This window comes from Eptesicus fuscus, chromosome 12 (assembly GCF_027574615.1).
Source record: "Eptesicus fuscus isolate TK198812 chromosome 12, DD_ASM_mEF_20220401, whole genome shotgun sequence".
Lineage (NCBI taxonomy): Eukaryota > Metazoa > Chordata > Mammalia > Chiroptera > Vespertilionidae > Eptesicus > Eptesicus fuscus.
The window spans coordinates 2,839,864-2,850,918 of record NC_072484.1 but is presented as its reverse complement, the minus strand read 5'-3'; the positions used below and the strand labels follow the sequence as shown (position 1 = coordinate 2,850,918).

The 11,055-nt window shown below is 39.8% G+C and overlaps 1 protein-coding gene across 1 annotated transcript in view; it reads right to left on the bottom strand.

Annotated features, from left to right (window-relative positions):
- Positions 1-794: 794 nt before the first annotated feature.
- The window catches only part of SYCP2 (synaptonemal complex protein 2), a 102,996-nt gene continuing 92,735 nt past the window's right edge, over positions 795-11,055 (bottom strand). The window contains exons 35-43 of the mRNA XM_054723881.1: positions 7,996-8,086; positions 7,578-7,727; positions 6,935-7,062; positions 4,814-4,908; positions 4,626-4,725; positions 4,231-4,289; positions 4,012-4,090; positions 3,846-3,902; positions 795-1,510 (exon numbers count right to left, since the gene is read on the bottom strand). Of these exons, the coding sequence (XP_054579856.1) occupies positions 1,427-1,510; positions 3,846-3,902; positions 4,012-4,090; positions 4,231-4,289; positions 4,626-4,725; positions 4,814-4,908; positions 6,935-7,062; positions 7,578-7,727; positions 7,996-8,086 (843 nt within the window). The 3' untranslated portion in view covers positions 795-1,426. The remainder of the gene's footprint in view (positions 1,511-3,845; positions 3,903-4,011; positions 4,091-4,230; positions 4,290-4,625; positions 4,726-4,813; positions 4,909-6,934; positions 7,063-7,577; positions 7,728-7,995; positions 8,087-11,055) is intronic.

Here is an 11,055-nt window from a genome sequence, read left to right as displayed (position 1 = left end):
ATTCAGAGGGACAATTACATGAACACAGCAGCAGGTTCGGAAGAGCAGGGAGGAAGTAGGAACCCGGGGTGGATTACACACACAGTGCAGTAAGGGAGGAAGTGTGATGTATGAGTTAGGGGTCTTGTATGTCTGGCCCGGATGAGGTAAACATGTCCAGATAGGGTTCTAAAAGTCTCACAGGCAACATGGAAATGCAACTCCTGAGTAGTCTTTAATAGTGTAGCAGACTTGTCACTGTCTCTTGAAATAGGATCCCTAGCATCCTATCAATAAACCTTAGCTGATAGTAATTGAATGAAGCTAAGAACAAGGCACTTTGCCACTGAATTGAAATACTGGTAGTATTCATATACTCTGCTACCATTAAGCAGGCAAGCAATGGTAAGGCTGATTAGTATTATATTGTACTTTGCATATCTGATTGGAGAAGGATACTTTGTGTGACCAATGTTTGTAAAATAGGGAAATAATGATTATAATATTTATCCAAATGACATAGCATTTATTTCAACTTTCATATACTATGTGATTAAAGCAAACTAAATGTGTACTGATTTTCATAAAGTAATCTTGAAAATTACTACAGTGAACAGCTTAATAAGTACTTGTCAAAACAGCCTGCTATGAGTTAAGATGTCTACCTAGAATTAAAATATTGACAATATAGTAATTGTTTTGGGCTATTTAGTATTTTGGAAACATAATTGAATATTCTCCCACAGTGTGCTGAAAGGAACAATTTACACTTACACATTTTAAATCAAAGACTTCTCCAAATGTAGCTTAATTTTTTTTATTATTTATAAATATTCTTAACTAGTAGACAAGTTTAATACATCCTATATAATCAAAGGCTGATATGCAAATTGTCCCCTCAAGAGTCCAACCCACTAGGAATTTGACCACTCGCTATGACGTTATCATGTGTGCTGACCACCAGGGGGCGGCGTGGAACGAAGGAAAGCCCCAGCTGGCAGCCAGCAGCCAGGGGAAGGAAGGCTCCAATTGGCCCTGATTGCTGGCCAGGTCTAGGGACCCTACCCAAGCATGAATTTTGTGCACGGGGCCTCTAGTAGTAATATAATATATAAAACTGTGTATGTTTAAAATACTTTTTATGTGATAAATTTTAGTTGATTAAATTAGTTTTGTAAATATAATAAATATAATTCAGTATAGTTAACTCATTAATATCTGCCTAATGCTAATATTACTACAAAAGAAGCAAAAAAAAAAAAAAAAGAGTGGTATTGTACAGACAAGTTTGGGGGGTTGGAGTCATAATGTTTGTTTTCTCATACATAAGATATTTCCTTGAATTCAGAGTCAAAGGCACTCTTTCCTGGGGTGCATGTATTTTTTCTTTGTATTTGGTATTTCCTCAGTTATATACAAAAAGGAATTGGATAGAACTTGGTAACAGCTAGATCTCCACATTAACATTTGTTTCACAAGCCATGAATAATGACAGCAGTCCTTTGCGTACATTAAGAAGCTCCTCTTCTTGCTATAGCCAAGAAAAAGAAGATTATGCTATTATTGGGGATTCATTTTAAAACAACCCTTTCCATAAAGCTATAACAAATGTACTCATTCTATCTGCTCCCCCAGCATCTAGTCCTAGATATCTACAGCACTCGGTGATCATCACTGATCACCAATTGAGAGAAGACTTTCAGTGTTTTCAATCCCAAATCAATTAAATTTATATTTAATATTTAAAGAAAGAAAGTAAATTAAGTAAGGCTAGGAAACAATTTCAAAAAGGATCAATCTAGTTAGTTAGCTTGTTTGCTTCAAGCTCAACATCCTGATCTTCAACTATTTCAGCATGTTGAGCTTCTATTAAAACTTATTAAATACACTAGAGGCCCGGTGCACGAAATTCGTGCACGGAGGGGAGGGTGTCCCTCAGCCCAGCCTGTACCCTCTCCAATCTTGGACCCCTCGAGGGATGTCCCTCTCACAATCCAGGACTGCTGGCTCCCAACTGCTTGCCTGCCTGCCTTCCTGACTGCCCCTAACTGCTTCTGCCTGCCAGCCTGATCACCCCCTAACCACTCCGCTGCCAGCCTGATTGATGCCTAATTGCTCCCCTGCCAGCCTGTTTGCCCCCAACTTCCCTCCTCTGCCGGCCCAGTCACCCCTAACTGCCCTCCCCTGCAGGGTTGATCACCTCCAACTTCCCTCCCTTGCAGGCTGGGTGCCTCCCAACTACCCTCCCCTGCTGGCCATCTTGTGGTGGCCATCTTGTGTCCACATGGGGGCAGGATCTTTGACCACATGGGGGCAGACATATTGTGTGTTGGAGTAGTGGTCAATCTGCATATTACTCTTTTATTAGATAGGATAGAGGCCTGGTGCAGGAGTGGGGGCCAGCTGGTTTGCCCTGAAGGGTGTCTCGGATAAGGGTGGGGGTTCTCTTGGGGTGTGGGGCGGCCTGAGCAAGGGGCCTGTGGTGGTTTGCAGGCCGGCCACGCCCCCTGGTAACCCAAGTGGAGGCCTTGGTTTCTGGAATTTATTTACCTTCTACAATTGAAACTTTGTAGCCTGGAGCAGAGCCAAGCCTCCTGCATGCTCCACTGGCAGCCATTTCTGTTTGAGTTAATTCACCTTCTATAATTGAAACTTTGTAGCCTTAAGCAGAGGCCTGAGCCCGGCCAGGGTGTGCGGAAAGCTTTTCTTTCTCCGTTACCACGGGCAACCCTGGCCTGGTCTCTCCAGCTCCGTGGCTGCCACCATTCTGTTTGAATTTGTTTACCTTCTATAATTGAAACTTTATAGCTTGAGTGGAGGCTTAGGCCTGTCAAGGGCAGGCGGAAAGCTTGTTTCCCTCTGTTGCCTGGGAAACCTTGCTCTCACAGTGGCTGTAGCCATCTTGGTTCGGTTTATTTGCATACTCGTCCTGATTGGCTGGTGGGCGTGGCTTGAGTGTAGTGGAGGTATGGTCAATTTGCATATTTGTCTATTATTAGGTAGGATTATTACTAGTATGTCCTATATAAAAGGATTAGTACCAAAGTATACAAAAGCATGTCTACTCTCTTTGAGAAAAAACCGGACACATTCACTTGGAGCAGTGCCTTTAAGACCCCACACAACTGTACTTTCCCTCCAGAACCAGCACTGGTCTACTAGACCTGTAAGAAGTCACTTAATTTTATTCCCAAATCTATGTAAACAAAGTCTTATTGTCCAAGTGGACAATAATTTTGGGGGGATTTCCTGACACCCCTTCTCCTTGAGAAGGCAGAGTTCTATTACTCTGCACAGGGCTTAGACTCATTCTTCTAGAGAAATGTTCAAGTGGCAAACTGATAGTCTTTTTTTTCCTTTAGGAGGGTCTCTCTTCCTTTCTTTCTTTCTTTCTTTCTTTCTTTCTTTCTTCCTTCCTTCCTTCCTTCCTTTCTTCCTTCCTTCCTTCCTTCCTTCCTTCCTTCCTTCCTTCCTTTCTTCCTTCCTTTCTTTCTTTTTAAAATATATTTTTTATTGATTTGAGAGGAAGGGAGAGGGAGAGAGAAAACATCAATGATGAGATGAATTGAGCCCCCAACCCAGGCGAGTGCCCTGAGGGAAATCAAACTGTGACCTCCTAGTTCATGGGTCAATGCTCAACCACTGGGCCACATTGGCAGGGCAGGAGGGTCTCTTTTAAATCACCTCTATTATTTTACTATAAATATGCTCCCATTATTCTAATTTAAATACCAAAGTCAACTAAGCTAAAACTGCCTCCTCTCAATCTAAAAAGAAGAAAACCATCAAAATAATTTCCCGTTAAAAGAAATAAAGGCATATTTATTCCATTTGAAAAACCCAAGCTAGATAATTAATTGATTTACCATTTTCTTAAGAAGCTTGTCTTGCAGAATTTTCATGTTTTCTTTCATGAAACACATCTGTAAAATCAACATATGTATTTTCCCCATGAAATTTACTATAAAATTTTCACAGCACAAAGATAGACTAACCAATACTGAAATTATATAAAAAATATGAAATTGATACCTCAGATGTACAAATAGTTTCTTCTCGATCCGAGCCATAGAAGACATTTTTGTCCAAGGAAGCTTTCAAAAGGTGAAGCCTAACAAGTAAAATAATGACAAGTACAAAGGTATTTATCAGGAAGTCAATTAAATTGCTATAGTATAGTATATAAATTAAACATTATAAATAATATGAACTAATTTTATAGATTCTAGTAATAAAAAGTGTCATACTAACCTCTCTTGTTCACTTTTTTGATAGACACTGAACTTCTGAACCATCTTTTCTCCAAAGTCCTAAATTTTAATACAAAAACTAGTTATGCTTTAATAGCATTAAATATTCAAAATTGACAGTAGAAGTTACTCTATTTCTAATTTAAATAAACAATCTGGCTACATGCTAAGAACATTCCAGATGTCATAACTCTTTCTAGAAAAAAATATTGAAAGTAAAATCTCTCTTGATTTCTCCCTCATCATAAATTTAAAGTCTGTAATTTAAGTATGTTTATAAGAAACTGACTAAAAATATTTATGGTGGCTCTAAAAGCAGGACACTAGAGGTTTTTCTGAGTATAGCTCTTTAAAAATGAGGTTTTACAATTATTTCTAAATTCTTAAAACACAAACCGCAAATTCCTTCTCCAAATCTTTTAAAGACTGTGAATCTTTTTCAAAATTCTCCAACTCTTTTATGATGCTGAACTGGAATTTATCAAGTTTTTTTATCCTATTAAGGAAACAAAACAAAATAAGATTATTTTTAAAAACTATAGCACTCAGAACATACAGTGTTCAGAAGAGATTTTATTACATACCTGTATTCCTGAATATGATGGTTCATTATTTTCAGATGTTGTTGAGCTGTTTTCCAAGACTGCATAGTAAAATTATCCATCAACTTGTGGTGACTCTGAAAAATAATTATTCTTAATAAAATAAACAAAGAACAAAGCCTCTTCCACAAAATGTAAATGACTAAGAACTTAGAAAAGTGAAAAGTTAACAACTCAGTGATTGAGCCGGAAGTGTTAATGAGTAAGCTCAGACAGAGCAGTGTCTGCTTCCATCAGAAAGGCTTTGACTAAGGTCTGAACTGGCAACTACTCATTTTCATAAGGACACCACACTCTACAATATTTTTAAAAAATTCTAGTGATTACAATTCCCTTCAGGAACACAGCCTCAAAGTCAGAGTCAGATTTATTACCATTTTTCACAAAAACATATTCACATCTAGCCACAGATTTATAGTACAGGGTGTGGCAAAAGTAGGGTTACAGTTGTGCATAAGGATAATAAACTGTTTTTTGAGTGCTCACAACTGTAAACTTACTTTTGCCCCATCCCATATATAAGTCAGGGCTTCTCTATTTAGTCTAGGTCAACCTCAGATAAATCAACATGACCACACTGGAGCCTCAATAACTAAGGATCCTATGTAATAAAGAGGTAATATGCAAATTGACCGTCACTCCAAACACAAGATGGCCGCCCCCATGTAGTCAAAGATGGCCACCCCCATGTGGACACAAGATGGCCACCATAAGATGGCCAGTAGGGGAGGGAAACTGTGGGAGATCAGGCCTGCAGGGGAGGGCAGTTGGGGCGCATCAGGCCTGCAAGGGAGGGCAGTTAGGGGTGAACAGGTGTGCTGGGGAGGGCAGTTGGGGGCGATCAGGCCTACAGGGGAGGGCAGCTAGGGGTGACCAGGCCGGCAGAGGAGGGCAGCTGTGGGGAACCAGGCCTGCTAGGGAGGGTAGTTGGGGGGGATCAGGCCTGCAGGCGAGGGCAGTTGGGGGGGACCAGGCCTGCAGAAAAGGACAGTTGGGGGACAACCAGGCCAACAGGTGAGGGCAGTTGGGGGGACCAGGCCTGTAGGGGAGAGCAGTTAGGGGAGACCAGGCCTGCTGGAGAGGGGAGTTGGGGGTGACCAGGCCTGCAGAGGAGGGCATTTGGGGGGACCAGGTCTGCAGGGGAGGGCAGTTGGGGGGAACCAGGCCTGCAGGGGAGAGCAGTTAGGGGTGACCAGGCCAGCAGGGGAGGGCAGTTGGGGTTACCAGGCCTGCAGGGGAGGGCAGTTGGAGGCAACCAGGCTGGCAGAGGAGGGCAGTTGGGGGAACCAGGCCTGCAGGGGAGGGCAGTTGGAGGCAACCAGGCTGGCAGAGGAGGGCAGTTGGGGGAACCAGGCCTGCAGGGGAGGACAGTTAGGGGCGAGCAGGCCTTCAGGGGAGGGCAGTTGGGGGTGACCAGGCCAGCAGAGGAGGGCAGTTAGGAGCAATCAGGCCGGCAGGGGAGCAATTAGGCATTGATCAAGCTGGCAGGGGAGTGGTTAGGGGGTGATCAGGCTGGCAGACAGAAGTGGTTAGGGGCAATCAGGCAGGCAGGCAGGTGAGCAGTTGGGAGCCAGCAGTCCTGGATTGGGAGAGGGCAGTTGGACATCCCTCGAGGGGTCCCCGATTGGAGAGGGTACAGGCTGGGCTGAGGGACAACCTCCCCCACCCCGCCCATGCACAAATTTCGTGCACCGGGCCTCTACTAGATATATAAGTACTGAGCTGGTCAAAGTGAAATGGGATTTCTCTGACAGGCTGCTCATCCTTTAGTACCCTCACTAGCTGTCACTGCTGAGATAAAAAACAAAACAAAACAAAACACCACAGAAGAGTCAAAATGTTAAACCAATTAAAAAGGAAAATAGGACAAAGAGAAATAATCTGTAGAAAAAGAAACAATAGGGATAATGCACAGATTTTAGAAGAGAAATTCACTCATGAGATAAAAGGTTTTCACCTAGGAAGCATTCCAATTTTCACCAGTACATGAGGACAGTTGAATTCACAAATGGGTGTTTTGATGCCAAAAGATCAAAAAAGTGGATAGTCTAGTAGAAAGTAGGGTATATTATCATGTTACTGGGTATAATTTAAATAACTCACATTATATTTCTTCTTAAATTCTCTATTGAACTGCTCACACATCATGTCTACATCTGAAATTTCAGTTCCCCAGCTCTTCCCAGGAATAGAAAAGTCATTTGCTGATAATGGAGATGTACTTTCAGACACTAAAAAATGAAGACAAGCAACCAAAGTTAAAATACACTTTAAAAATTTAGCCTTATTTGTCATGAGCTGAAAACAAACCTTATTTTCAGGTTCTATGTGTAAAAAAAGGTAGACATATTATTAATTTAAAAAGTTGACTTATAAAAAAATTTTGGCATGGGTATTTAAAGCAGAAATAGTAACATTAAAATGGAACATTTTTAGATTATTTTTAATGGTTTTAGCTACTTCCATATTCCCCAGTATTTAGTAACACACTACTTTCTTAGTAAGTTCACACTCTAGTAAAATTTGTATGAGGTAATCAGTAATAGAAAGATGAGGGATATTTACAAGTAAAAAAGACTGTTACTGCACTATTCACATCAGTACACTTGTGACAAAACATGACCCTTCTTGGACTTGACCAAAGTTGCCTTTACAAAGGATTTGTTTTGTAGATGGAGTCACTCAAGATCTAAGACACTACCTTCCCAAATAGCTGCATTTTGACAAACACATTTGATCTACCTACTTTTGTGACTGTGATGATCTGCATTTTCCATTTTAGATAGTTTTTGGGGAAGCAAGTTTGCTCTCCCTTCCTCTTCCTCTTCCAATCCTACTTCATCAGGATTAATGTTTTCTATGTACATTCGTTTGCGATTAAGATGGTGTGTAGGGCCTTAAGAACAGTTAAAAAATTAATAGTGCTATAATCTTGATTAAAATACCTAATATGTTCTTGCTTTTATGAAAAAAACATTTGTTTCATTAAATATTTATGTCATTTTAGGCAACTGTGCATTAAATTCTATCTAGTTCCTTGTTTTCATTTTGACATGAACTAACGAATAATTTAGTATGACTTAAAATATGTAATTTCTTTAGATGAAATTTCACAGCATTTCAGTAACTAACTTAGAAACAAAAGCAAGGCTGTGAATTCAAACCTGATACATGAGCAGAGTCACAGGGTATGTCACATCTTATTTTCTCTCCTTCTTCACTAGACATGGATAGTAGAGATGCTGAATGACTTTCCTAAAATATATATCAAAAATTGAAAAAAATACCATAAGTACTCTTGGACTCACCTTTGACCATCTCTCAAAACCCTAAAACCAGGAAATTACAAAAGCTGTAAATTCTTTTTTTTTCAGATTGTTTTGTTTCTCTCCCTGTCTTTTCATCTTTGACACTATTATGCATTAATCTAAATTCCTAGGTGAACCTCAATCTTAAACTATAGTAATAATTGTGAGCTGGCTTTTGCGACTGCTCCTGCTTTCCAATTCTTTCTTATTAGGGTTTTAATTTATTTGAGTCAGAAACTGGGGGAATATAGAAATAATTCTAAACTTTTTTCAAGCTATATCTTTAAGACATCTTTTTCATCTAATCTTGTGTTTTACTGTTTCAACAAAGAGGTTTCTTTCTTCCAGTCAAATTTCATGATAGTGTGTGTGTCCACTTCCAGTTCCCTTCCTTTACTTAGATTACTGTTCTTTCTCCATTTAGGTCTATCCCTGCCCCTCCATGCTTTAAAATTCTGTTTTAACTTTCTGTATTTTACAGGTTATTAAAATATTTTTGCTGATGGAGCGATGGACTTTTTAGTGGCAAAAAAATTAACCAAATTCCTATATAATCATGAAGCCAGAAAGTCCTAGTTATAAATATATAAGTCCTTCCTACTTCTCATTTAAAAAATTTCAGCTTTTTGCCCTAACCGGTTCAGCTCAGTGGGTCTGCAAACTGAAAGGTCCCAGGTTCAATTCCAGTCAAGGGCACATGCCCAGATTGCAGGCTCTATCCCCAGCAGGGGACATGAAGGAAGCAGCCAATCAATGATTCTCTCTCATCATTGATGTTTCTATCTCTCTTCCTCTCCCTTCCTCTCTGAAAGTAAATACACACACACACACACACATACACACACACACACACACACACACTAGAGGCCTGGTGCACAAAATTTGTACATGGGGGAGGTGTCCCTCAGCCCAGCCTGCACCCTCTCCAATCTGGGACCCCTTGAGGGATGTCGGACTGCCCTCTCACAATCCAAGACTGCTAGCTCCCAACCATTCGCCTACCTACCTGCCTGCCTGATTGCCCCTAACTACTTCTGCCTGCCAGTCTGATCACCCCCTAACTACTCCAGTGCCAACCTGATCAACGCCTAACTGTTCCCCTGCCGGAACGATTGCCCCTAACTGCCCTCCCCTGCAGGCCTGGTCCCCCCCAACTGCCCTCCCCCGAAGGCCTGGTCCCCCCCAACTGCCCTCCCCTGCAGGCCTGGTCCCCCCTGACTGTCCTCCCCTGCTGGCCTGGTCCCCCCCCAACTGTCCTCCCCTGCTGGCCTGGTCCCTCCCAACTGCCCTCCCCTGCTGTCCTGATTGCCCACAACTGCCCACCCCTGCCAGCCATCTTTTGGTGGCCATCTTGTGTCCACATGGGGGCAGCCATCTTTGACCACATGGGGCAGCCATCTTTGTGTTGGAGTGATGGTCAATTTGCATATTACTTTTTTATTAGATAGGATATATATATATATGTATATATATACATATATATACATACACACATACATACACATACACACACACACACACACACACATATATTATTGTATTCTGTTAAAAAAAGGAAAATAAAAATTTCAGTTTTCTATGACCCAATTATCCTACATATTTTAAACATGAGATTTACAGATAATAGTTGAAAATATTAAAATATTACAATAATTATTAAAGGCCAATAATTGATTCTTATCAGACCACCTTAGTTTAGGGAAAGCTTTATGGCCACAGTACCATACATATCTCTCCCTTTTGGTTTGTATATGATTGTCATTGATATTTAGAGGTTCAATATCCATAAACTGTTTTTTTTTTCTGAACTATAATTGCTTACATCTGAATAGCTATTGTAATTTTATGTTTCTTGTTTAAGTACCACAGAATTTACATTTTTTTTCTATTCACAATAGTATTATTTTTAATACCTTCTCTGGATGAGTAAGACATAATAGAAACAAAAAAAATTAAATACCTTCTCTGGATGAGTAAGACATAATAGAAACAAAAAAAATTATTTAAAGCCAAAACTATTAAACCAAAACTATTTAAATTTTGAGGGAATAATTCATTTGCTGCTAAAATTCAACATCTATTAAAAATTAAAAAAGAAATCCTTAGATAACTAGAACATTAATTTGATAACAAGTATCTACCAAAAACTATGGCTAAGCAGGCCTGCTAGTACAATATCTATTTAACATTGCTCCAGAGATCATAGCCACCTTAACAAACAAACAAACAAAAAAAACCCAGAAAGTATAAGGAGTGGAAGAGAATGCAAAATTATCAGGAATAACAGTTTGTGATTGGCTACATGCAAAATCCAAGAGAATCTAGGCAGGCAATTCTGGTAGAACTGTCAAAGTTGTGGGGGATATAAAGGCAAGATAAATACTGGAAAAAGAATATTTGCATTGTATATAACCAATACAGAATTAATGTCCAGAGTATATTAAGAACTTCTATAGATTTGTAAGGAAAATCAAACAATGCAATTTAAAAGTTAGGAAAAAATAGGCAATTCACAAAATGGTCAAAAAACATATGAAAACACTAGCTAATGTTAATCAGGAAAATGCAAATTAAAGTGAGAGACATTTCACAGGCATCAGGTTGGCAAAAACAGAAACATTTGATAACAGGCAGTTAATAAAAACTATAGAGAAATGGGCATTGTTGGTGAGGGTAAAGTAAGAAAGCTGGTACAACTAACTGATAGAGCAAATTTCCAATACCTAATTAAGAGTATACAGTGAGTAGGAAACAAAATGTCTCATATAAATGTCCAGTCAATAAATATGTAACAACTTAAATTCCATCTAGTACAGAGTAGCATCAAAGAAAGTGGGTGGTGATTACCTAGGTTTTGAGATTTGAAGAACAGTATACCGAAAGGATAAAGGATTCCGTGAAAGTAAGGCTGATAGA